A 22,454-nucleotide genomic window follows, 5' to 3' on the forward strand; every position below is an offset into this window, starting at 1 on the left:
CTTCTGTAGTGTGGTGGTAATAGCAAGTGCACTGTGCTCACAGGAGTCTGTACTAATCAAAATCTCTATATCACCTCAGCAGATGGTTGTAGCACACCCACTGAAGCAGTTAGTGGAGTGTGTCCAGGACTTCAGAGAGGGTTAAAATGAATAGAGCTGGTCTAGGGGAGAGAGAGAGAGATCCCAAAAATTTCACAGCCATTCGGCCCAACTAGTCCCTCCTGGTATTTATGGGCCACACAAGCTTCCTGACTCTTTGTGCTCTTTCACGTAATGTTATCGATCTTCCCTTAAGATGTCCTGTGATGTGAAGGTGACAGTGGTGTGGGTAAAACTGTTCAGCTCTGCTCAGTTTTATCCTTGACTGTGTATCACAGGCTCTGTTCCAGGAAGTTGTGGCCAGAGCACGTAGTGCACGTTCCATTGATGGTAACTGGCTCGATTAGGTTTAGTCAGTCTGTAGTTTAATGTTTAACCAAAAGGAATGTTAAGGTGAAGTGTGATTGCTCCAGAGCCTCAGGTACAGAGGTCAGCACAAAGCACTCGTCCCACTCCCTAATGTACAGACAGTCAGAACATGAACAAACTCCAGAGCTTCCTAGATGACAGAAGAAATAGAGGATTTAAAAAAGACTGTGTACAAGTGTCAGGTTGTAAGTACCAGCGGGAACCAGGCTGATCACAGAATCGGAGGGGAAGTGAAAGATTAGTAAATGAGGCTGTTTCAGAGGGCAGTTATTCATGTTGCAGACTCTCTCTCACGGCCCGGACCAGGTAAGGACGAAAGACAATAATGAACCCATGTTTCAAGCACAAAGTCTTTAACCTGACATGTTAAATTGTATTTCCCTCTCCACAGTAGCTGACCTACTGAGTATTTCCAGTATTTGTAGTTTACTGCTTCAGGGTCTTAGGACAATCTGGTAGTTTCATTGTCACCAACATCGTGACTATTCACTTTAATTTAAATTCCCCTGCTGCTGTAGTGGTGGGATCAAAAGCCCAGTAACCTAATCATTCTGCAACTGCATCACCATGTAATCCAACACAAAGTCAAAAGATAAAATCTGAAAATATATTTATATTTCCATTGAAGGACAGGTACATAAAGTCTAGTAAAATTCACAAGTGTTTACACTTGAGTAGATGGAATTTGCCACAGGAAACAGAACATACAAGTGACAGCTTAATTAACACTGGCTCCTACCCCCTCCTCAACCTTTGTACCTGGGACCTGGAGTCCCAGTGCTTGTACTGAGAACTCCCACACTGGGTGACCACAAGGCACTCTGTTGTCAGATGCAGGGGCCGGAGAATTAATCAGACATTCAATGAGCAAAACCAGCTTGTTACTTCTCACGATGCTCCAACTGAGTCTTCAGGCAGTGACTCCGACTGCCCATGTCTGTCCCAGAGAGGATGCATTTCCTCTGCTGGGGCCAAGGCACATTGGTGGACAATGCCCAGGGAGCAAATCGCTAACCCACTGGTAGCCAGGAGCTGCAGTGGGAAGCTGACCTGCTTATTAGTGTTTGATTCCTCATGCTCTACACCCCAGCAGTAAGGTAGGTTAGTGAGAACACATCAGTGTGTGTGTACTAATGGCCACTCCATCCATCATTAAAGGTTAGTAGCAGGAACCAGTGCTGATCGGAGTGCTTGGACACTGGTGAGGCACTTAGCTCTAAGAAGTTCAGTCTCTGGACCACAACTATATAATATATTAATACCTTTTTAATCAAAAATGTACATCCTAGAATAGTTAAACAATACTACAGTTAAAAAAAATACTTTTTTCTTTAAAAGAAAGTACTGTTTGGCCAGGACTGGGAGTATTTGAGTGACTCTTGCTGGTGATGGCGTCTTTGTCTGTCAGATATCAACACATTTACTAAACCAAATACAAATCAGCTGGGATCAGTCTAACCAAGGGGCAAAATGGCCTCCTCCAGTCCCTGGAGCAGGAACCACAGTTGAAGTCTCAGTTAAGGATCAGAAAAACTCAGCGGTTAAGGAGATAACTTAGTGTAAATGAGACCAGAACCACCAGTACGATCAGGAGAAATCCCAGCAGCTACAGTGGGCAGGATCTGAAACAAGCGTCTCTCACCGATGCTCAGTACACTTAACAAAGGTACTGACGATACATAGGTAGGATCAAACAGCAGCAAATTAGGTCACGGATTCTCTCTGTGCTCAAGGTGTCTGCAAAATAATCTGGTTTTTCCAGGACTGAGATTGTGAAAATCAAAACTATAAACGGAGGTTCTGTGCTGGTCAGAGGCAGCTGGTTGGGGAGAAGGGTCTAACACTACACATGGGGAGAAATCACTCTCTCTGGTACACTGGGATGGGGGGGAAACACATTCATTCTCTGTTAGGGAGGGACACGCCCTCACTCTCCCTGTGGTACAGTTCAGCCAGTAACTGAGTGCACAATGTCAGTGCAATTTTGGTTTGGTTTGACTCACCCAAACCCTCAAGCAACAATATTGAAAAGGACATGAACACCCTTGAGTGTTATTTAAGTGGAAAAATACACTGCAAACTATTTACATTGAGATGTAAATTCTTGTACAAAAATAGTATGAGAAACATTTGGTTTCTCAAATGTGCCTGAAGAGCCCGACGCAGAGAGGGACTTTACAATCAATGCTGAGACTAAAATAGCGTTTTTACAAAAAAGATCACCAGAAAAACAGCAGTCTAGCCAGGAGCCTGCCAGGAGAAATGACTAGTGACTTGGAGGTTTGGATGGGGAACAGGTAACAAGAGGACAGGAGTCCAAACCCTGAGACGAGACAGTGCTGACTGTGGCAGGGGAGCGAGTTAACCTCACTCCTGACTGTGGTCAGGGAGTGATTAAACCTCACTCCCGACTGATGGGGGAGTGAACTAGCCTCACTCCTATCTGGTCAACCCCTGCTCATGGATACCATGAGCAGCAGCAGCGAGGAGGAGCCACTCCTGCGGGTTTGCTGCGTCTGTTGAAACGTTTGGCAGCACACTGCTCGATCCGTTCCTCCAACTTTAGCTCCGTCACTCCTTCCAACCCGAGTTGGCGCTGGGCAGCCCGTTCTCCTTGCTGAGCTCCGTCTCCAGGACCACCAGACACTCTGTACCAGCCAGCTCCATCCCGCTATTTGTGTCGGGCCAGTGCTTTGTAAAGGGCGAGTGCGAGGAAGGCAGTGACTGTGGCTCCCAGTGTGACCTGCAGCCAGAAGGAAGAGGCGCTGAGCTCTGCTTCATTCAGGTTGCTGTGAAGGTGAGAGGGAGGGAGTTATTACCACACGGATGGGACATTCAGCTCGTCAGTCCATTCCCCCACAGATTATTTTCCCTCTGGCACCTCCCCAATCTGGTCTGGAAATCCTGGATTGATGTGAGCTCTGGTCCCCACCTGATAACAGTCCACTCCCTCACACCACAGGCACCGGGCACCAACCCATTACCCTTCCCGATTACTTCCTGTACGCTAACCTTTTGTGTTTAATATACTGGGACCCCCAAACCCCTTGTAATCTCATCCCATCCGTCCTTTCAAAGTGGAGAACCTCCCATTTTTCCACCTTGTGCTCCATCTGCCAACTTTTGCCCATTCATTTAACCAGCACCCTCAGCCCTTCATCCAACTCACTAACAAGGACTGTAGATAGTAGATCCCCACTAGTTACAGATACGCTACATCTGCCGCTTCCCCCTTGTCTGCCCTGCACGTTACACCCGCGGAGAACTCTCATCACATTTGTCAGACACAACATCCCTTCCATAAAATCATGAGGGGTGGGGAGGGAAGGGATTTGAAGTTGCACAATGCCAGATCAACACTTGGTCCTGATCCCCGGAAATCATGGTTATCTGGGACAGGGAGCAGGGTCCTGATCCCTGGAAATCATGGTTATCTGGGACAGGGAGCAGGGTCCTGATCCCTGGAAATCATGGTTATCTGGGACAGGGAGCAGCTCATTCAGTCACATGGCACGGAAGCAGGCCCTTCAGCCCATCGAGTCCGTGCTGACCATCAGGCACCCACTTACACATCCTATTTTATTCTCCCCACATTCCCATCAACACCCTCCAGATTTTACCACTCACCTACACACTAGGGGCAATTTACAGCAGCCATTTAACCCACCGACCCTTCTTTGGGATGTGGGAGGAAACTGGAGCACTTGGGAAACCCACGCAGTCAGAGGGAGAGCGTGCAAACTTCACACAGACAGCACCCGAGGTCGGGATTGAACCTGGGGCACCTTAGCTGTGAGGTAGTGCCACCAGGAACTGGAAGTGCTGGGGGGTGGAGCAGAAGCCACCCAGTGCAGGAGGGAGATGCTTTCATTAGGGTTTGCTTGGTCTGACCAGCTAACCCGCCTTCCTCTAGCCCAGCCACAGCCTGACAGTGCACCATTTCTCCACACCAACCGTCCGTCCTCACCATTCAACCCAAGGACAACCCCTCTGCCATCCCCACAACCTGTACAGCAGGGGGGGTCCCAGCCAATCACATCCCAGCAATCCTCGACCTAACCTGGTCTCCCAGGGAGACCAGTGACCTCCAGCACCAACAGAAGCTCACCCCAATCCTCCAGCAAGGCTGGGAATGTCCCGGAATACTCACGGAAATGCAGCAACAAGCGCGAGCCGGGAGTAGATCTGCGAGTTGGCTGCCACGTCGTTGTTGCAGCTGAAGTGGAAAGGAGCTGGGAGCCTGTGTTTGTAGCAGAACTCCACCGGCGTGATCCCGTGCTCCTGCTTCTGTTCCGGCAAATCAGCCTTTGACGCCACAAAGACGCAGGGAATTCTGCTCTCCATGTAGTGTTCCTGCCCGTACACAAAACGTGAAGGTTAACGGCTGGAAAAGGCACACCAACACGGCCAGGGTGGGTCTGAGGCCAGGCACAAGGGCCTCATCTCCCAACACCCCAACTACAAGGCACAAGTCGGGTGTTGTGTCGGAATACCCTTCACTTGCCTGGATGAATGTGGCTCCACCAACTCCCAACAAACTTAGTAGCATCAGTTCTCTACGGCAGACATTCATTGCCTCTACCTCCTGCACACAGTAACTACAGTTACTCAACAGGGTTAACCAGCAGCACCTCCCATACCTGCTGCCGCTACCACCAAGGACAAGGGCAGCACACAGGAACCCCAGTATCTGTAAGACCCCCTAGACACGCCAGAGCTTACACAGACAGGGGAGGGGTTGGGTGGAACCAGCAGTAACACTACTTCCCCCCTCCCTGCCCTTGTGCCCCCCATAAACATCCAGTTGCTGCTCACTTGCACGCTGGCCTTCCGGAGCGGGCATGTTTAAAATCCAACACACGGCCCAGTCTCACCTTGTTCGTTCCTCCTCACTGGGTCAAAAAGCAGCAAGGGGTGGGCAATAAAACGCTGGCCTGGAACATCCCCTGAATGAGCAGAACCCCCCGACTTCACCAGGGAGCGGAGGAGGCCGCTCCGTGAACAATCCACCGATTCCTCGTCTGTTGGCAGTTAATGGACAGTCACACAGGGAGGACAATCAATGGGGAAGATCAATTATAATCTTCCTTCTGCACCTCTCATGTGGCAAAGTGGAAAACTCTGTCCCCCTGGCGTTCCCACGTACAGGTGATTGGGAGGTGTGGGACCTTCCAGGCATCTGGTCCTAAACACTGCCCTCACCCCACCCCACCAAGTCGCACCAACCATAAGATGTCCAGGTGGGCGTTCTTCTGCAGCAGCTTTCACCACCTCAGTGTGTCACAGGCAACAACACGTTCAGAAGTGCAGTTACTGACATAATGTGAAAAATGTAGTCACCGATTTGTACACAGCAAGCTCCCACCAACCGCACTGTCACAGTGGCAGAGCAGTTACCTCTGGGGTAAGGCTTGAGGGGTAGATATAACCTCAGGACCAGTATTCTTTGAAATAACATGGGCTTTTTTTCTTACACACCCGAGTGCACAAGCAGGAAACTCTGGGTGAGATTAAAGCGACGTAAACACACGTCAGCTGTTTCTTATTCCTGGGTCTGCAAAGGGAGAGTCCTGAAGTACACAGCTTCAACTGAGACCTACAATCCTCGAGCCTTTCTGGTAACAGCCAAAGCCTGAACTGTTACCTGTGTCTGACAGACTGCCACCCCAGCTCACCTTGTAAATACTGGCACAGTAGTTGAAAGATTTGGCATCCGTGATATCGTACATCAGGCAGGCCACATCGCAGGTAGCATTGGAGGCTTTCAGAAACTCAGTGTCAACATCCACCTCATGCAGCTAGGACAGAGAGGGATTAGTGAGTGCATGTGGACAGTGAAGGGACACCGTCACAGCTGAGAGCAGAGAGATAGAGATGGGGCAAGGACGTACATAAAGAGACACACACAGGATGAGACACACTGGGTGTGAATTAGTGCGCGTGCGCGCACACACACACACACACACACACACAGAGGGAGAGTTACCACACACAAAAAGGCACAGGATGAACACGCACATACATACACACACAGAGCTTGAGGGGGCAGTATACTGCAGTAACATACATGTTGAAATTCTCTAGTCTGACATTCTGTGGTCCAGCCACTCCCGTGGTCCAATATGTTTTATCTGTAGTTTAGATCTATACTACTTAACTAAGATCTAAAATTAACTAACCTGTAGCTAGTTAACCTACCAGTGCAGCTTTTGCAATCTCAGCTGACAGAGTTTCCAACTTGGGGAAACTTTGGGTTAGGGACAGATCTCAGAACCCTTATGTGACCCCAGGAGTGTTTGTTCTTAAACACACCAGTTCTCCTGCTCAGAGGAAGATTTTCAGGGGGTAATTTCTGTGGTCCCAAGGGCACCAGACTAAAGAGTTTCAACCTGTGTTAATATCTATTTACAGTGTGTGGTGTTAATGGCAGTGCGCTGTGCTGGAGGAGCACATTACTGCTTTGACCTTAATCTTCCATCACCAATCATTCTGAAGCCTGGGAGCTGAGTGCTCTGTGCTCACAATTAAATACTTGTCCTGGCCGTTGACTTGCACCGTGTTGATTGTAAAGTCGCAGAGATCTCCACCCATGTCGCTCTGCACCTGAAACAAAACAATATGGACCCGTGAAGCAACATCGTTGTTGCAGATTAAACCTGAACAGTTGGAACTGCAGCCTGGACCGTGAGTGTGAGAACCTGGACAACACTTGAGTTTTTGCACTCGCTGGTTACCCTGACATGTCTCTTCCTGAACCAGTACAGTCCACCTGGTGTAGTGAAAGGCAAGGAATTCCAAGATACAAGTGCACTGCTAATGAAGGAACACAATCTCATCATTCAGACGGTGTCTTCAACCTGGTAAAAGTGCATAACAGGAGCTTCAAATAAAATGTGTCCCTGAACCACTAGGCAGGAATTAGTCAAGTGACCAAAAGCTCAGCCAAAGAGGTGCCTCTGACCCAGCGGGTTAGAGAGGAGCTGTAGCTCAAGGAGACAATACCAGAGTACGCCAAGGCTGCCAGTGATGGAACAAGAGGCCAGAACTGAAAGAGTGCAGAGATCTCCAAGTGTTGTGGGGCAGAAGGTTTTGAGACAGAGCCAAGCGAGGCCAGAGGGATGAGAAAACAAAGATGGGAATTCTAACCCAGCCACGCAAGGGTGTGAAGTGGAATCGGGACTGATCTTCCTCACTTGAATCAATGTCAAACGTGAGGATTAGCAGCATGTCACGCAGTGGGGAGAGCAGACCACACCTTCCTGTACCCACAGCCGAGCTCGATGCCAAGCGCAGGCTATACACACCGACACCCCCCCAACAGGGTATTACACCTACCTCCAGGCTGCGTCCCAGAAAGGCCTGCAGGAATGCTGTTTTCCCAGTGCCCTTGGGTCCAATCACTTTACACAGGAACACGTTCCTCTGGGTTTGACCTTTCTCCAGGTCCAGTTTCTTTCCCCGAGTGACTGAAACAACAGGATTTTCCATGAAGAATGACTGGCTTTTCCACACGGGGCAGCAGAGAGCCTGAATTCTGGGGCTCACTGTTGCACTGGATGGCAGTGGCGTTGGGAGGGGTAGGTGGGCGGTGAAGAAGCTGGGGAGGGGGAGATTACTTTTCACTCCCGTCCTGACAGCAGTGACTCAGAATCACCACTATAGGTCCTCCCTCCCACACAGCCATTGGGTGCATCAGAACCATCTACTGAGGAGGAAACAAGAGGAGGCCATTCAGCCCTCCAGCCCAGCCTGCTACTTATGACCATGGAGTGATCTATACATTACCCTCAATCTCCCCAACCCTTAAAGCTCCCACAAAACAAAATCTTGGGTTTTCTCATTTCTCAGCTGACCCCCAGCCACAGCCGTTTCGGTGGAGTAAGCTCTGATTCACACTGCCCTTTATCTGAAGAACATCCTGACACCACCTCTTGAAATCTGCCTCTAGGTTAATGCTCGCTCATTCCGGTCTCTCCCAGTGGAAAGAGATTTCCCTTTTCTAGCCATTAAAGGTTGTAAACAGGACTACCAAACTGCCCCTTATTCCCACTCCAAGGGCACCCACACAGGTAAGCTTTTCATTGCACCTGTGCATACATAGAACACAGAACAGTACAGCACAGGAACAGGCCCTTCAGCCCACAATGTTGTGTGGAACCAATGACATTAGTAATAAAGTGCCCAACTAAACTAATCCCTTCTGCCTGCACAATGTCCGTATCCCACCATTTCCCTCACATTCACGTGCCGTACTTGTGCCTACGACAATAATCTCAACTTTGACTCTGGTGACTGGCAGATCCACCCCTCCCCAGCCCAGGGTTCTGAAAACAATCGGACATGAGTTCTGTTCCTCCCACCCCACTCCTTGGAGCCCCCTACAACATGCTCACCGCCCAGGCTGCAGCGCAGTGCTGCTCCCTACCTGTGATGGCTGCAGTCTGGGATTCTTGCTCCATAATGGTGGTGTAGCCCAGGTATCCCAGGTACTCGATACAGCGATGAATGTCCAGGTAGGCAGTGAACCTACCGAGGAAAATTCAGAAAAAAGTGAGTGCCTTTTATTATATGCAGATAAACATCAGACGCTTCACATCTACAGTCCAGCAAAGGAGGGAGCTGATTAACAGCAAACGCACCACTGATTGGCATTGTAAGGAAAGACATGCATTTCTACAGCGCCAGTCAGGACCCTCAAGTAGTTCGTAGCAAATGAAGTGCTTTCAACAAGTAATTAAGGTTGTAGTGTAGAAACTAGGCAGTAATCAAGTTCTCACAGTGACTAGATTATCTGCTCTAGTGAAATTGGCCAAGGGATATCTTAAAAGCCAGCACATCAGGGATAATTCCCTTGATCTTTGAAATAACATAGAAACATAGAAAACCTACAGCACAATTCAGGCCCTTTGGCCCACAAAGCTGTGCCGAACATGTCCCTACCTTAGACATTACTAGGCTTACCCATAGCCCTCTATTTTTCTCAGCTCCATGTACCTATCCAACAGTCTCTTAAAAGACCCTATTGTATCCGCCTCCACCACCGTTGCCGGCAGCCCATTCCACACACTCACCACTCTCTGAGTAAAAAACTTACCCCTGACATCTCCTCTAAACCTACTCCTCAGCACCTTAAACCTGTGTCCTCTTGTGGCAGCCATTTCAGCCCTGGGAAAAGCCTCTGACTATCCACACGATCAATGCCTCTTATCATCTTATATACCTCTATCAGGTCCCCCCTCATCCTCCGTCACTCCAAGGAGAAAAGGCCAAGTTCACTCAACCTGCTTTCATAAGGCATGCTCCGCATCCCAGGCAGCATCCTTGTAAATCTCCTCTGCACCCTTTCGATGGCTTCCACATCTTTTCTGTAGTGAGGCGACCAGAACTGAGCACAGTACTCCAAGTGGGGTCTGACCAGGGTCCTACGTAGCTGCAACATTACCTCTCGGCTCCTAAATTCAATTCCACGATTGATGAAGGACAATACACCATATGCCTTCTTAACCACAGAGTCCACCTGTGCAGCTGCTTTGAGCGTCCTATGGACTTGGACCCCAAGATCCCTCTGATCCTCCACACTGCCAAGAGTCCTACAATACTATATTCTGCCATCATATTTGACCTACCAAAATGAACCACTTCACACTTATCTGGGTTGAACGCCATCTGCCACTTCTCAGCCCAGTTTTGCATCCTATCTATGTCCCGCTATAACTTCTAACAGCCCTCCAATACTATCCACAATACCTCCAACCTGTGTGTCATCCGCAAACTTACTAACCCACCCCTCCACTTTCTCATCCAGGTCATTTATAAAAATCACAAAGAGTAAGGGTCCCAGAACAGATCCCTGAGGCACACCACTGGTACATAACCTCACAAGATCTTCCCCACCATCTGTGTGAGGAGACTGAGCCTGGGTTTAAACCGTCACTTTTCTGTGCCACATTGGATGGTTTGGTCTAGACTTTGCCTTTAGGTGTTAGGAGTGGTACTGAATCCACAAACAAGAGTGCGACCCTCTAAACAGACACTGGAATCTGGAGCAACAAACAACCTGCTGCAGGAACTCAGCGGGTCGAGCAGCATCTGTTGGGGGGGGGGGGGGGGGGGGGGGGGGGGGGGGGGGAGGGAGGGGAGGGCATCCCGATGCAGGATGCAGGGTCTCAACCTGAAATGTTGACAAATCCTTTCCCTCCACAGACACTGCTCGAGCCACTGAGCCACGCCTGTCTAAGCCCATTTCAGGACCCCTCTGTAGTCAATGATCCACCATGTTACTTCAGACACACCCCTCCCACTACTTCCAACTTTTGCCTGATTTAGTACTCGGAGCATCGTGTTCCGTTTTGGTCACCCTGCTATAGGAAAGATGTTATTAAACTGGAAATAGTGCAGAAAAGATTTACGAGGATGCTGGTAGGACTTGAGGAGCTGAGTTATAAGGAGAGGTTGGACAGGCTAGGACTTTATTCCTTAGAGTGTAGGAGACTGAGAAATGATTTTATAGGGATGTATAAAATCATGAGGAGCATAGATAGGGTGAATGCACTCAGCCTTTTTCCTAGATTTGGGGAATCAAAAACTAGAGGGCATAGGTTTAAGGTGAAAGATTTAAGAGGAACTTGAGGGGCAACTTTTTTTTTTTTACACAGAGGGTGGTACATACGTGGAACAAGCTGCCAGAGGAAGTGGTTGAGGCAGGTACAATAATAAATTTTAAAAGACAGTTGGAACAGGTACACGGATTAGAAAGGTTTAGAAGGTTACGGGCCAAACGCTGGCAAATGGGACTCGCTTGGATGGGGCATCTTGGTCAGCATGGACCAGTTGGGCCAAAGGGCCTGTTTCTGTGCTGTATGACCCTATGAGTCCACTCTTCAAGTAGTCAATCTCACAGGTTTCACCCGTATGTTCAGTAAACACGGTGGCCAGACACACACATTTCCAGACAAAGACCTACGTCCAGTGGCAGAGGTAGCCGTGAAGGGTGATCCAGCCCCTCTCATCTGTGCACACCGTGTTAAAGACCTCGGGGCCCCAGGGGAAGTAAGGAAACACACTGAATAAATTCTTCAGCTCGATGGGAGAGAGCACGCCGTCATTATCCTGGGAACAGGGAAAACACAGGTGAGACAGGGAGGCACTGCTGGCTGCACATCCCACACATCCCCACCCCACACAGATCTTGGGCGAAGCTACTTACTGCATCATACTTCTCAAAGACACGCTGGAGGAATAGGTAGGTGCGCTGATTCAGCTCAGTTGTGCAATCGTAGGGAACACGTAGCCTGCAAGGAAATAGCCAGCTGGGTGACTCACAGGTTGCTGTAAAAGTCCACGGCCCTGAGTTAGGCCTGTCGGCTGCAAATCAAAGGTGGGGAGAGGAAGTTTGCACATGATGCACCCAAAATATATAACTGGGGCTGAGCACAAAATCACTTCAATAAGAGTTCTTAATCCAGCTGTTTAAACAAACAGTACAGCGCTGGAAATGCTTGGCAAGTCAGGCAGCGTCTGTGGAGGGAGAAAAACAGAGTTAACGTTTCAGGTGAATGACCTTTCACCAGTTCTGGCGACAGGATATTGACCCAAAACATTACCTCAGGTTCTCCCTCCACAGATGCTGCCTAACCTGCTGAGTATTTCTAGCACTTGTTGGTTTCATTTTTACACTCTCAAGGTCTAACAGGGCGGCTTTATACAAGCTTCTGAAATATAGCTCTTTGAATTGGAATATTATTGTCACATGTACCGAGGTACAATGAGACACCTGTTTTGCATAACGTTCATACAGATCAATTCATTAAGATCTCTTTATTAGTCACATGTACATCGAAACACACAGTGAAATGCACCTTTTGTGTAGTGTTCTGGGGGCAGCCCGCAAGTGTCGCCACGCTTCCGGTGCCAACATAGCATGCCCACAACTTCTTAACCCGTACATCTGTGGAATGTGGGAGGAAACCGGAGCACCCGGAGGAAACCCACACAGACACGGGGAGAACGTACAAACTCCTTACAGACAGCAGCTGGAATTGAACCCGGGTTGCTGGTGCTGTAAAGCATTATGCTAACCGCTACACTACAGTGCCTCCCAACTCTCCCAGGAGTTCAATTGTGGAGTCTACCCACTCAGCTGCCAGTGCTTTTCCTGATACTCACGGTGGGTGGAGATAGTCATCTGTCAGTTCCAAGTTATCATCGTAGCCAAACTTGCGGAGGACAGTCCAGGTGGTCTCGTGTCTTCCTCGCTGGATGAACAACATGTTCAAAAACAGGAAACCTGGGAGAGGGAATGCACGTGTCAGAAACATCACCACGGCCCAGAGTGTAAATATTCCAACCGTGGAAGGTTGAACATCCAAGAGGCAGCTTTATGGTCATTCTGGGTTTTACTGCAGAAATCGCTCACCATTTAGAGTCAGTCCATCATCCAGGATCCCGTCGGTTGTGTTTTTCCAGACTACTGTTTTAACGTCTTCTAAAGCTTGTGCTGATAGTGGGTTCCTGAAACAGTATTTCTGAATGACCAAAACAGGAAGAACAGAGTTAGGTATGAACACTGGGTGTGGATTCCCTCCCGAAATCTGTACTCTTTAATGGTGAATGGCTCGCTTCAGACTGGGGTGCTTGCATTTACCACTGAATCCCTGTTACAGCGTCCGGTGTCCACACACTCCCTGATCCAAGCCCTCAAGCCTATGGGGGTTCTACATTGGCTCAACCTCCAAAGGGATTAAGTTCTGGTTTAAGATCTCCAATTAATATCAATCCTCTGTTCTTTCCCACAGCTCTAATTTTTTTTAAAAAAGTATTTATCCAATTCCCCCTTGACTGTTCCATTGAGCACTTTCCCACCCTTTCCAGCAGTGTGCTCCAGACCACAACCTGCTCTTGAAAGTAAAACATTGTCATCCCCTCCTGCCCATCATTTCTGAAGGAACCTGGAGGAGCTGCTGGAGAATGGGTAACGTACTAAGGATTTTCCAACGGTTTTGGAGCAACTAAAAGAGAAAAGACAGAGACTAAATATCTTTAACTAGAGAAAGTCTTTGACATTAAGTTTTGGAAATCGTTAGTGGGGGAGGTTGAAATCTTTCCAGATCAGATTGGAGAGGCAGATGGAGAAGGGTCGAAGAATATACACATAGGATGGGTAAATGAGGCCAGGATGATTTGCTTGTGGAGAGTAAATCCCACCGTGGACAGATATGCTAAGTAACCCACTCCTGAGTTGTATTGTACATGTATATTGTGACCCTCCCTTAGGTAAATAAGAAGTAGCATAGAGAGGAATCACATAATTGTACAAAGCTGGACCATATAAATATATCACAAAGACTTTCGTTCAAAGTGGGAATAATCTGTTTGGCACAGTAACAAAAATATTCACAGCATGGATACTTTAAATGGCAAGTCTGCAGAACCAGTAGTGTAACTATTAATTGCCTTTTGACTGGGTCAGATGAAGGGTCTCCATCCAAAATGTTGACTGTCCAAGCCCCTCCACAGATGCTGCCTGACCCACCGAGTTCCTCTAGCATCCTGTTTATTCCAGCATCTGCAGTCTCTTGTATCTCTATTAATTGCCTTTGCTGCCCTCACCTGCGATGGAATCAGTATTACGTACATTGCAGAGTAACCCTGTATCCCAACCAGGAAATAATTACCTGAAAGAAGTTCATCTCTTCGTCACTCAGGATTCCGTCATTGTCCTGGTCGGAGATGTTGAAGATCCGGGTCAGGGCTTGAACACATGAAGGTTTCAGCTAAAATATACATAGTATGATCAGCCAGGGACAATCATTGGTAACTGGTTTATTATTGTCACATGTATAGAGATACAGTGAAAAGCTTTGTTTGTGTGCCATCCAGACAGATCATCACAAGACGAAGGAGCAGAAGTAGGCCGTTTGGCCCATCGAGTCTGCTCTGCCACTTCACCATGTGCTAAACTATGCTCCCATCTAGCCCCAATTCCTGGCCTTTTCCCCATATCCCTTGATACCCTGACTAATTAGATACATATCAATCTCTTCCTTAAACACCCCCAATGATCGGGCCTCCACAGCTGTACGTGGCAACGAATTCCATAAATCCACAAACCTCTGGCTAAAGAAATTCCTCATCTCTATTTTAAATGGGTACCCTCTAATTCTAAAACTGTGCCCTCTTGTCCTGGACTCACCCACCAGGGGAAACAACTTAGCCACATCTACTCTGTCCAATCCTTTCAACATTCAAAATGTTTCTATGAGGTCCCCTCTCATTCTTCTGTACTCCAATGAATACAGTCCAAGAGCCGACAAACGCTCCTCATATGTAAGCCGTTGCATTCCGGGAATCATCCTCGTAAATCTTCTCTGAACCCTCTCCAAACATCAGTTCATCGAGGAATTACAAAAAGGAAAAACAGAATGCAAAATATAGTGTTACAGTTACAGAGAAAGTGCAGTGCAGGTAGTCAGTAAAGTGCAAGGGACACGACGAGATAGATTGGGAGATCAAGAGTCCATCTTTATCGTACAAAAGGTCAGTTCAAGTTTGGGATAGAAGCTGTCCTTGAACCCGGAGGTATGTGTTTTCAAGCTTTTATATCTTCTGCCCGACGGCAGGAGGGAAACCCATTCCCAGGTAAAGGAATTCAAGGTACTAAGGGACAGCAAATCACACCCACACTGGCTTAATGAAGAAAATCAGCATCACTGACTGCGAGCAGTCTCTCCCACATTATTCTTCCTTCTCCCTCCCCCACCCTTTCGGCACTTTGAGATTTCCTCTGACAAAGAGCCAGGCAATCACCTCAAGTGAGAGACCGTTTCAAAGAAATTCTTTATTGGACCGTGAGAGTCACCATCAAGGTCAAGATTTATTGCCCATCCCTAATCAAGGGCAGTCAGGAGTGCAGTGTGGTGCGCAGCTGCAGTCACAGACAGACCAGACTGAGGGAGGACAGTGGGTATCCTTCTCTGAAGGAGATTACTGAACTCGGCGAGAGCTTTATCACAACCTGACAGTTTCATGGTGACTTTTACTAAGACTCAGCTTAATTCTAGTGTGTTTTCAAAGACTGAATTCAAATTCTCCAATTATGGATGTGGGAGTTGAAATTGATTCACTAGACTATTTGTCCAGATAACATACAGGATTGCAAAATACAAGTCAGCCTTTCACAAAGACATAGCAACTGAGATAAGGGAACTGGCAGTAATTGTTATGGCGTTTGCCGTGATGTTGGAAACACGCAACTGATTGGTGCATAGTAAGATCCCACAAAAGGGCACAAAATATTGCCCAGATACTTTCAGGTGTCGACTGAGGGGTAAACATCTCGCACCAGCAGAATTCTACTGCTTCTTTCTGAAAAAGCACCATGTGTGTCCATCTGAGAGGGCAGACCAGGCCTCATCACAATTCACCTGCAAGACTGCACCTCTCATCTTGAGCTCAATTCTCTCAAGTGTGAAGTGAAGCCACCACCCTTAATCAGAGGCTTTACAATACCCACCAGGTCATGACTGACACATCAGTTAGGCATATTTTGGCGGGGAAGGGACTCTGAGGATAAATTTGGTTGGGTGACTGATATTTTCAAGTCATTGTTAAAGTTATTTGCTTCTGTTCATTATTTTTGGGTTGTATTTCTGTTGAAAGACAAAAACAAGGCTGAATGTTGAAGCAACTCTCAAAGAGCACAAGTTCAAGGGCACAGTGCTTGCGTCCAATGGAAAGCAACAACCTCTTACCTGTTTATCCTCTGGGTTGTACAGTGGGGCTGTTGGGTGCAGGACAGCTTTCTGTGCGTAGAAGAACAGCTCAGAAATATTCTTCAAGTTCTTAGCTGAACACTGCAAGATATAAAGCAGCACAAGCTAACAGGCTAGGTGAAGCAGGGGAGGGTTAGAGAAACTTTTAAAAAGACAGTTGGACAGGTACATGGATAGGAAAGGCTTAGAGGAATATGGGCCAAACACAAGCAAATGGGACTAGCTTGGATGGGCATCTTGGTCGGCATGTACCGCTTAGGCCAAACAGCCTGTTTCCGTGCTGTATGACTATGACTCTAGAGGCAGATAGAGATGGAGAGAGTGAGGGAGAGGAGGAGAGGCTATTTTTTTCCTCCAGGGTCTGCCAATGCTGCTTAGAAGACAAAGTTCAGTGCGGCAGTCTGACAGGTATTGTATTTGAGATTAGAACCCAACAAATAGGAATTGTAGCCGTGAACCCCCATTTTATTCCCTCATGATCACTGGAAGTTATTTCTCCCCTTCCCCTAGGGTGAAGTTGTTTCTTAGGCAACTACAGAATGAAGTTCACTGCAGCCTGCTGGTGAACACAAAGTTGTCGGGAAAAACCCAACTAGTCCTCTGCTGCTCTTTGTGGAACCAATCAGCTCTGGGCCAATGTCTACTCCCACACCAACATGTTGACTATTAAATGCCCTCTCAAGTGGTCACACAACCACTCAAAATCTTCTAAGGACAACCCAGGATTGAGCTGAGTCATCTTTACCAGAAGTACACAAGGTAGAATAAATGTTTAAAAATACACTTCACCACTGGCAGTTGAAGGCAGCCCCACCACCTCTGAGAACTGCAAGCTAGATAACAAGCAAATATGACGTTCCAGTCAAACCTTTTCACGGGTCTCACCTCCACACAGGTCTCAATTTCAGTGAACTGGTTCATGATGGGAAGGATCATTTCCATAGAGCTGGTTCCCTGCAGGTCTGACTTATTACCCACCAGGATCACTGGAATTCTACGTGAAACGTACATGAGGAAACAGACAACAAAAAACATCACAACCTTACACGCAAGGATTGGGCAGAAACATTTCAATAGAGGCCTATACTCTGAGCATTTTGGACACATCATATCATCAGTGTTAACAGCAATTCATGATTAAAGGTGCTTCACAGGAGTGATATCAGACTGACAAATACATGTCTAAGATATTAGGAAAGGCCATTCAAAACTAGGTCAAATGCTTGGGTTTTAAGGAAGAGAGGGAACGATGTGGGAAAGGAAAAGGGGAATGGTGCATGGGGCAAATGCTGGATGGCACAGCAAATTCCAGTAGGCAGAATGAGTTGGTGCTTCTGCTCCTATAGTTACCAGAATTAGAGCATCGGGAAGCATGGAGAGGAACTGCCAAGTGCTAGACTGGTACATACCTGTTCCCCCTTTCAGAGCCGCCATTTACCAAAGGGATCCATTTACTCTGGATCTGGAAAAAGGCAACAGTAAATGGATTGAGACCCTTCCCCAACAATCAGAGTGTGAGAGTGCTTTGTTCACCAACAGAGTACACATTTGAAAGTCTGGAATGCACTGCACAAGGGGATGGCGGAGGTAGATACCCTCACAACGTCTATACAAGCATTTGAAATGTCAAGACATAGAAGGCAATGGGCGAAGTGCTGGTAAAAAGGATTAATGTGGAAAGGTGCTCAATGGCCAGCACAGACAGTGAGCTGAAGGGCAATGTTGCACCACCATGGACTTGTTCTGATTGTGTCCTTTCTCGCTCTAAGGTCTTGTTTTGGCCACTTTTATTCTCTCTCTCTCTTCACTGTCTTGTATGATTTATGTTCTGCATGTTGACTGTACCTACGTGCCTGCGATGCTGCTGCAAGCAAGCTTTTCACTGTACCTGTACCTCACCGTACTTGTGCACATGACAATGAACTTGACTTTTCCAAGCTCTATGACACTAATTTACCTGACAACCAGTGCTTGCTTCATGCCTGGTCAACTCAGACTGAGTCAGGTAAAGTTTGTTTCAACTAGAGATTCAACTTCCCACTTTTAAAATTAATTATCCCATTTTTTAAAAAAAAGCTAGAGCTCAAACATTGTTATTTTGGAAAGATTGACACTGTGATTGAAAAACTGTGTAGGATCCCAGATCACTCATGGAATTTTTAATATTATCTGGAATTTACCCCTCAGATACCAAATGAGCTGAAAGGCTTGGTTCTGTCAGTACTTAGGTTCCACATTACCTCCTTCATCTTATCCCTTCATTCTGTGTCTGTTCCTTTCTCCCTCATGTTTATCCAGCTCCCTCTCCAACATATCTCCATTATCTACCTCAACTGCTTGCAGTAGAGAGCTCCACTTTTCACTACTCTGGGTAAAGAAACTTCACCAGAGCTCTGTCTCGGCTTTATTAATGACTCTGATACCTAAGGCCTCAATTTTGGACAATCCTAAAAATGCACGCATTGTCTCTGTCTACCGCGTCGACTATGCTCACCATCTTATCACACCAGCCCTCGTTACTGTGGAGAACAGGCAGGGCTGGTCAGTCTTACTGCATGGTGTAACCTCTCTACTTGGCTATCAGGAGACACAAGGAACTGCAGATGCTGGAATCTGGAGCAACATGAAAGGCACTGGAGGAACCCTCCAGATGAAGGGTCTCGACCCGAAACATCGACTATCCATTTTCCTCCATAGACGCTGCCTGACCCACTGAGTTCCTCCAGCGCCTTTTGTGTTACTTGGCTATCTGAATGTATTTTGATACAATGAGCAAGCATTAAATCCAGGGACTACATTCCACACTCCCAATCCATGTAGCTGCATCCAAGGCTGGGACTAACTGCAGGCAGAGCCTCCACATCAAATTCCACCGTAGCAAACTGTGAAACTAAATTCAGCAAATGTGGTCATTTGTGGTTCAGGATAAAATGACTGGGTTAAAACCCAAATGGTTCACCAACACCCTCCAGGGAAGGAACTGTCTGTCCCCACCCTATCCGGCTGCAGATCAGTCTACTGGACATGTTGTACTCCAGAGATCACTCCATTTTGCTTCTCTCGCCAACATACAAATGATCAGACTGCTTCGATTCAGTACATCACTGGGGGTAATAGAACTTTGAACTCCAGTAACGTGACCCAGGAGGATGGAAGGGATCACAGGGCACTATTATGGAGAACAGAAGCACAGCTCTCCAATGAATCTCGGGTCTCAACATCACTATAAGTATTACCTGGTCACTACTTCACTCATTTGTGGGAGCTTGCTGTGCACGAATGAGCTTCCACATCACAACAGCAACTGCACTTCCAAAGAACTTCATTGGCTGCGAAGCACTTTGGGTGTCCAGAAAAGGACATGGAAAGGCACTGTAGATATGCAGGACTTTCTCCCACAAACAGCACTGTAACCAAGACCAGACGACCAGTAACTTTACCAAAACATGCCACACATCGGCACAGGGCACCAGCAGAACTTACTTTACTTCCAAGAAGCACCCCAGCATCTTTTGCGTCCACATGAGAGGGCAGACAGGGCCATGGGTTTAGCACAGAAACTAGGAGCAGAGATAAACCATTCAGCTCTTCGTGACTGCTCCACCGTTCAATACTATCGCAGTTGGTCATCTGTCTCAGTATCAGATTCCCGAGCTCTCCCCATATCCCTCGACGCCTTTTGCATCTGGAAATTTATCTACCTTCTTCAAGATATTCTGTGACTTAGCCTCCACAGCCCTCTATGATATAAATTCCACAGTTTCACCAACTTCCAAGTGAAGAAATTTCTCCTCATCTTAGTCCTAAATACCTTGCCCTGTAACCTGAGACTGTGATCCCTCGCTCTAGACACTCCAGCCAGGGGAATCATCATCCTTGCATCCCATCTGCCAAACTCTGTCACAATTTTGTAAGTTTTAATTGGACCCCCCTCTCATTCTTCTAAGCTCTAGTGTGTTATGGCAGCTGCAAGAACGCAGAACTTCCTTGGTACTACACTGGAAGCATCAGCCAAAACTTAGTGCTCAGACCCTGGAATAGGAGTCACTCATGACCTTCTCTCTCAGAAACACGAGGACTGCACACAAACCCTTGGATGACAATCCAGAAACACTGGTGCACATTAATTCAATGTGTTTTGTGGACAGAATTCTCTCCAAGGACATAGTGTTCTGATAAAACAAATTCCTGTTCTAATGACAAGCCTGCTCTGTACACCCACACCAAGGCACAGCATCAACTGTGTACCAAGCAGCTAAAGAACACGGGGTTCAGACAGAGGGCGTTTGAAGACAGCAGCAGGTGCTACAGCCTGTGGAAAGTTACTGCATCACCTTGAGGCTACAACAGTGAAGTTAAAATACAGAAATTCTCCAAGGAACTGGCTGAGTTGGACTGAACCCATCTTCATATCGCCATAGCAATCTTCTCCAAGAACTCCATTTATAGAGACATTTCTGTATTATGACCCAGAGGGAAATTGATACAGAGCCGACCAGTGTCACAGGTTTAAGTTACAGTCTAAAATAGGCCGCTGCAATGGACAAGCCTGGCTCTCCGCATGCAGACTCCCTGTACAAGGATTTTAAAATTAGAAACTAAATACATATCTGCACAATATAGTCAGCACACATAGTATTCATCTCCGCTATCCAGATGCAACCCTGCAATCTCTCAGATACAAAATGTTTGGCAATAGTTAACAACTTTCCGAATCCATAGGTAAACATACACAAGGTGCCAAGGCAGCTGCATCAAATATCAGTTGCAGCTCTACACACGTGCACTTGTATACGTACACACAGACTCTCAGATCGAGAGCTGCACCTGTGCTAGAAGGGAAAGATGTGACCCTGCAAGAGATACAACTCTGCAGCAACGCAAGAAAGTGCATACCGTAGTGGACTCTGCCCAATACGTCACAGGCACGTTCCTCCCCACCATCAGAAGTATCTACATGAGGCGCTGCCTCAAGAAGGCAACGTCTATCATCCTAGATCCCCAACATCCAGGCCGTGCCATCTACTTGTAACTACCATCAGGCAGGAGGTACAGAAGCCTGAAGTCGCACACCACCAGGTTCAGGAACAGCTACTTCCCTTCAACCATTCAGTTCTTGAACCGACCGGCTCAACCCTAATCACTACCTCAGTACAGCAACACTGGGACCACTTTGTACAACAATGGATTTTTTTTTGTTCTAATTGTGCTCTTTGTACAATTCTGTATAATTTATGTTTATGCTTTTCTTGTGAATGTTGTGTTTCTGATGCTGTGTGCTTGTGATGCTGCTGCAGGCAAGTGTCTCACTGCACCTGTGCGTCCGTGCACTTGTGCAAGTGACAATAAACTCGACTTTGGCTGATGGCCTTTCTTTCACTCCAAAGACTGAGACTGCAGCAAATAAAGAATTAATTACTTTTCTAGCAAGCTCCTAATCGTCTGGAATGCATTGCCTGATAGGGTGGTGGAAACATAAGTGATCTTAAAGGGGAAATGATTTCTGGAGTAACTAAGTGAGAATGGCTTCTTTGATCGCTCTAACAAAGAGCTGGCACAGGAGCAATGGGCCAAACGACTTCTCATTGGCCAATTCGACAGGCAGACATCCTCACTGTAGTTGGAGGGAGTGCTCTGCTGTAGGGGGTTCCACCTTTCCAATTAAATGTGTGGCTATTGAGCCCTATAAGAGTCTTGTAAATTCCAATGGGAATCTCCTAATCCCATGTTTTATGGTTTTGTTTGGGGGTTAACTTTTCCTGTTTTGATCACTTAAAACTGAAAAACACTCCAGAGGTTTATTTGGCATTAAATAAAAAAACAATTTTTCCAATAGAACTCTGTGCTGTCAAATTTTATATTTTCATTAACTTTGCTTTAAGGATCTCCTGGCTTTCAACATACTCATACAGACCTACAGAACACAATCGTATTGCAGTTGTGTGTGGGATAGAACATTCAGCAGCATTACATAGTGACTTGGCTGACAGTGTTAAAGTCTACTGTTGGTATGACTGAACATGCATATGTGGTTATTGCTATCGATTTCACTGAGGATGTGCTTTATAGACATATCTGAAAGTGTTTTTACATAACCCAACATTTTTGATTTTGCCAAATGCTAATAAATAATGAAATATAAACACCCCAGAACTGAAGCAGCAAACAATCTGCTGGAGGAACTCAGCGAGTTGAGCAGCATCTGTTGGGGGGTGG

At 47.0% G+C, this 22,454-nt stretch overlaps 1 protein-coding gene across 2 annotated transcripts in view; it reads right to left on the reverse strand.

The window, feature by feature from the left end:
• Window positions 1-1,061: 1,061 nt before the first annotated feature.
• Window positions 1,062-22,454, reverse strand: part of rhot2 (ras homolog family member T2) — a 28,627-nt gene continuing 7,234 nt past the window's right edge. For both annotated transcript variants that reach the window (XM_052021639.1, XM_052021640.1), the window contains exons 6-19: window positions 17,648-17,700; window positions 17,124-17,232; window positions 16,218-16,319; window positions 14,142-14,240; window positions 12,884-12,992; window positions 12,634-12,754; window positions 11,675-11,759; window positions 11,432-11,577; window positions 8,894-8,994; window positions 7,804-7,934; window positions 6,991-7,071; window positions 6,144-6,266; window positions 4,619-4,821; window positions 1,062-3,257 (exon numbers count right to left, since the gene is read on the reverse strand). In XM_052021639.1, the coding sequence (XP_051877599.1) occupies window positions 3,140-3,257; window positions 4,619-4,821; window positions 6,144-6,266; window positions 6,991-7,071; window positions 7,804-7,934; window positions 8,894-8,994; window positions 11,432-11,577; window positions 11,675-11,759; window positions 12,634-12,754; window positions 12,884-12,992; window positions 14,142-14,240; window positions 16,218-16,319; window positions 17,124-17,232; window positions 17,648-17,700 (1,581 nt within the window). In that variant the 3' untranslated portion in view covers window positions 1,062-3,139. The remainder of the gene's footprint in view (window positions 3,258-4,618; window positions 4,822-6,143; window positions 6,267-6,990; window positions 7,072-7,803; window positions 7,935-8,893; window positions 8,995-11,431; window positions 11,578-11,674; window positions 11,760-12,633; window positions 12,755-12,883; window positions 12,993-14,141; window positions 14,241-16,217; window positions 16,320-17,123; window positions 17,233-17,647; window positions 17,701-22,454) is intronic.

The sequence above is a fragment of the Pristis pectinata genome, chromosome 8 (assembly GCF_009764475.1).
Source record: "Pristis pectinata isolate sPriPec2 chromosome 8, sPriPec2.1.pri, whole genome shotgun sequence".
In the NCBI taxonomy this organism is placed as follows: Eukaryota; Metazoa; Chordata; class Chondrichthyes; order Rhinopristiformes; family Pristidae; genus Pristis; species Pristis pectinata.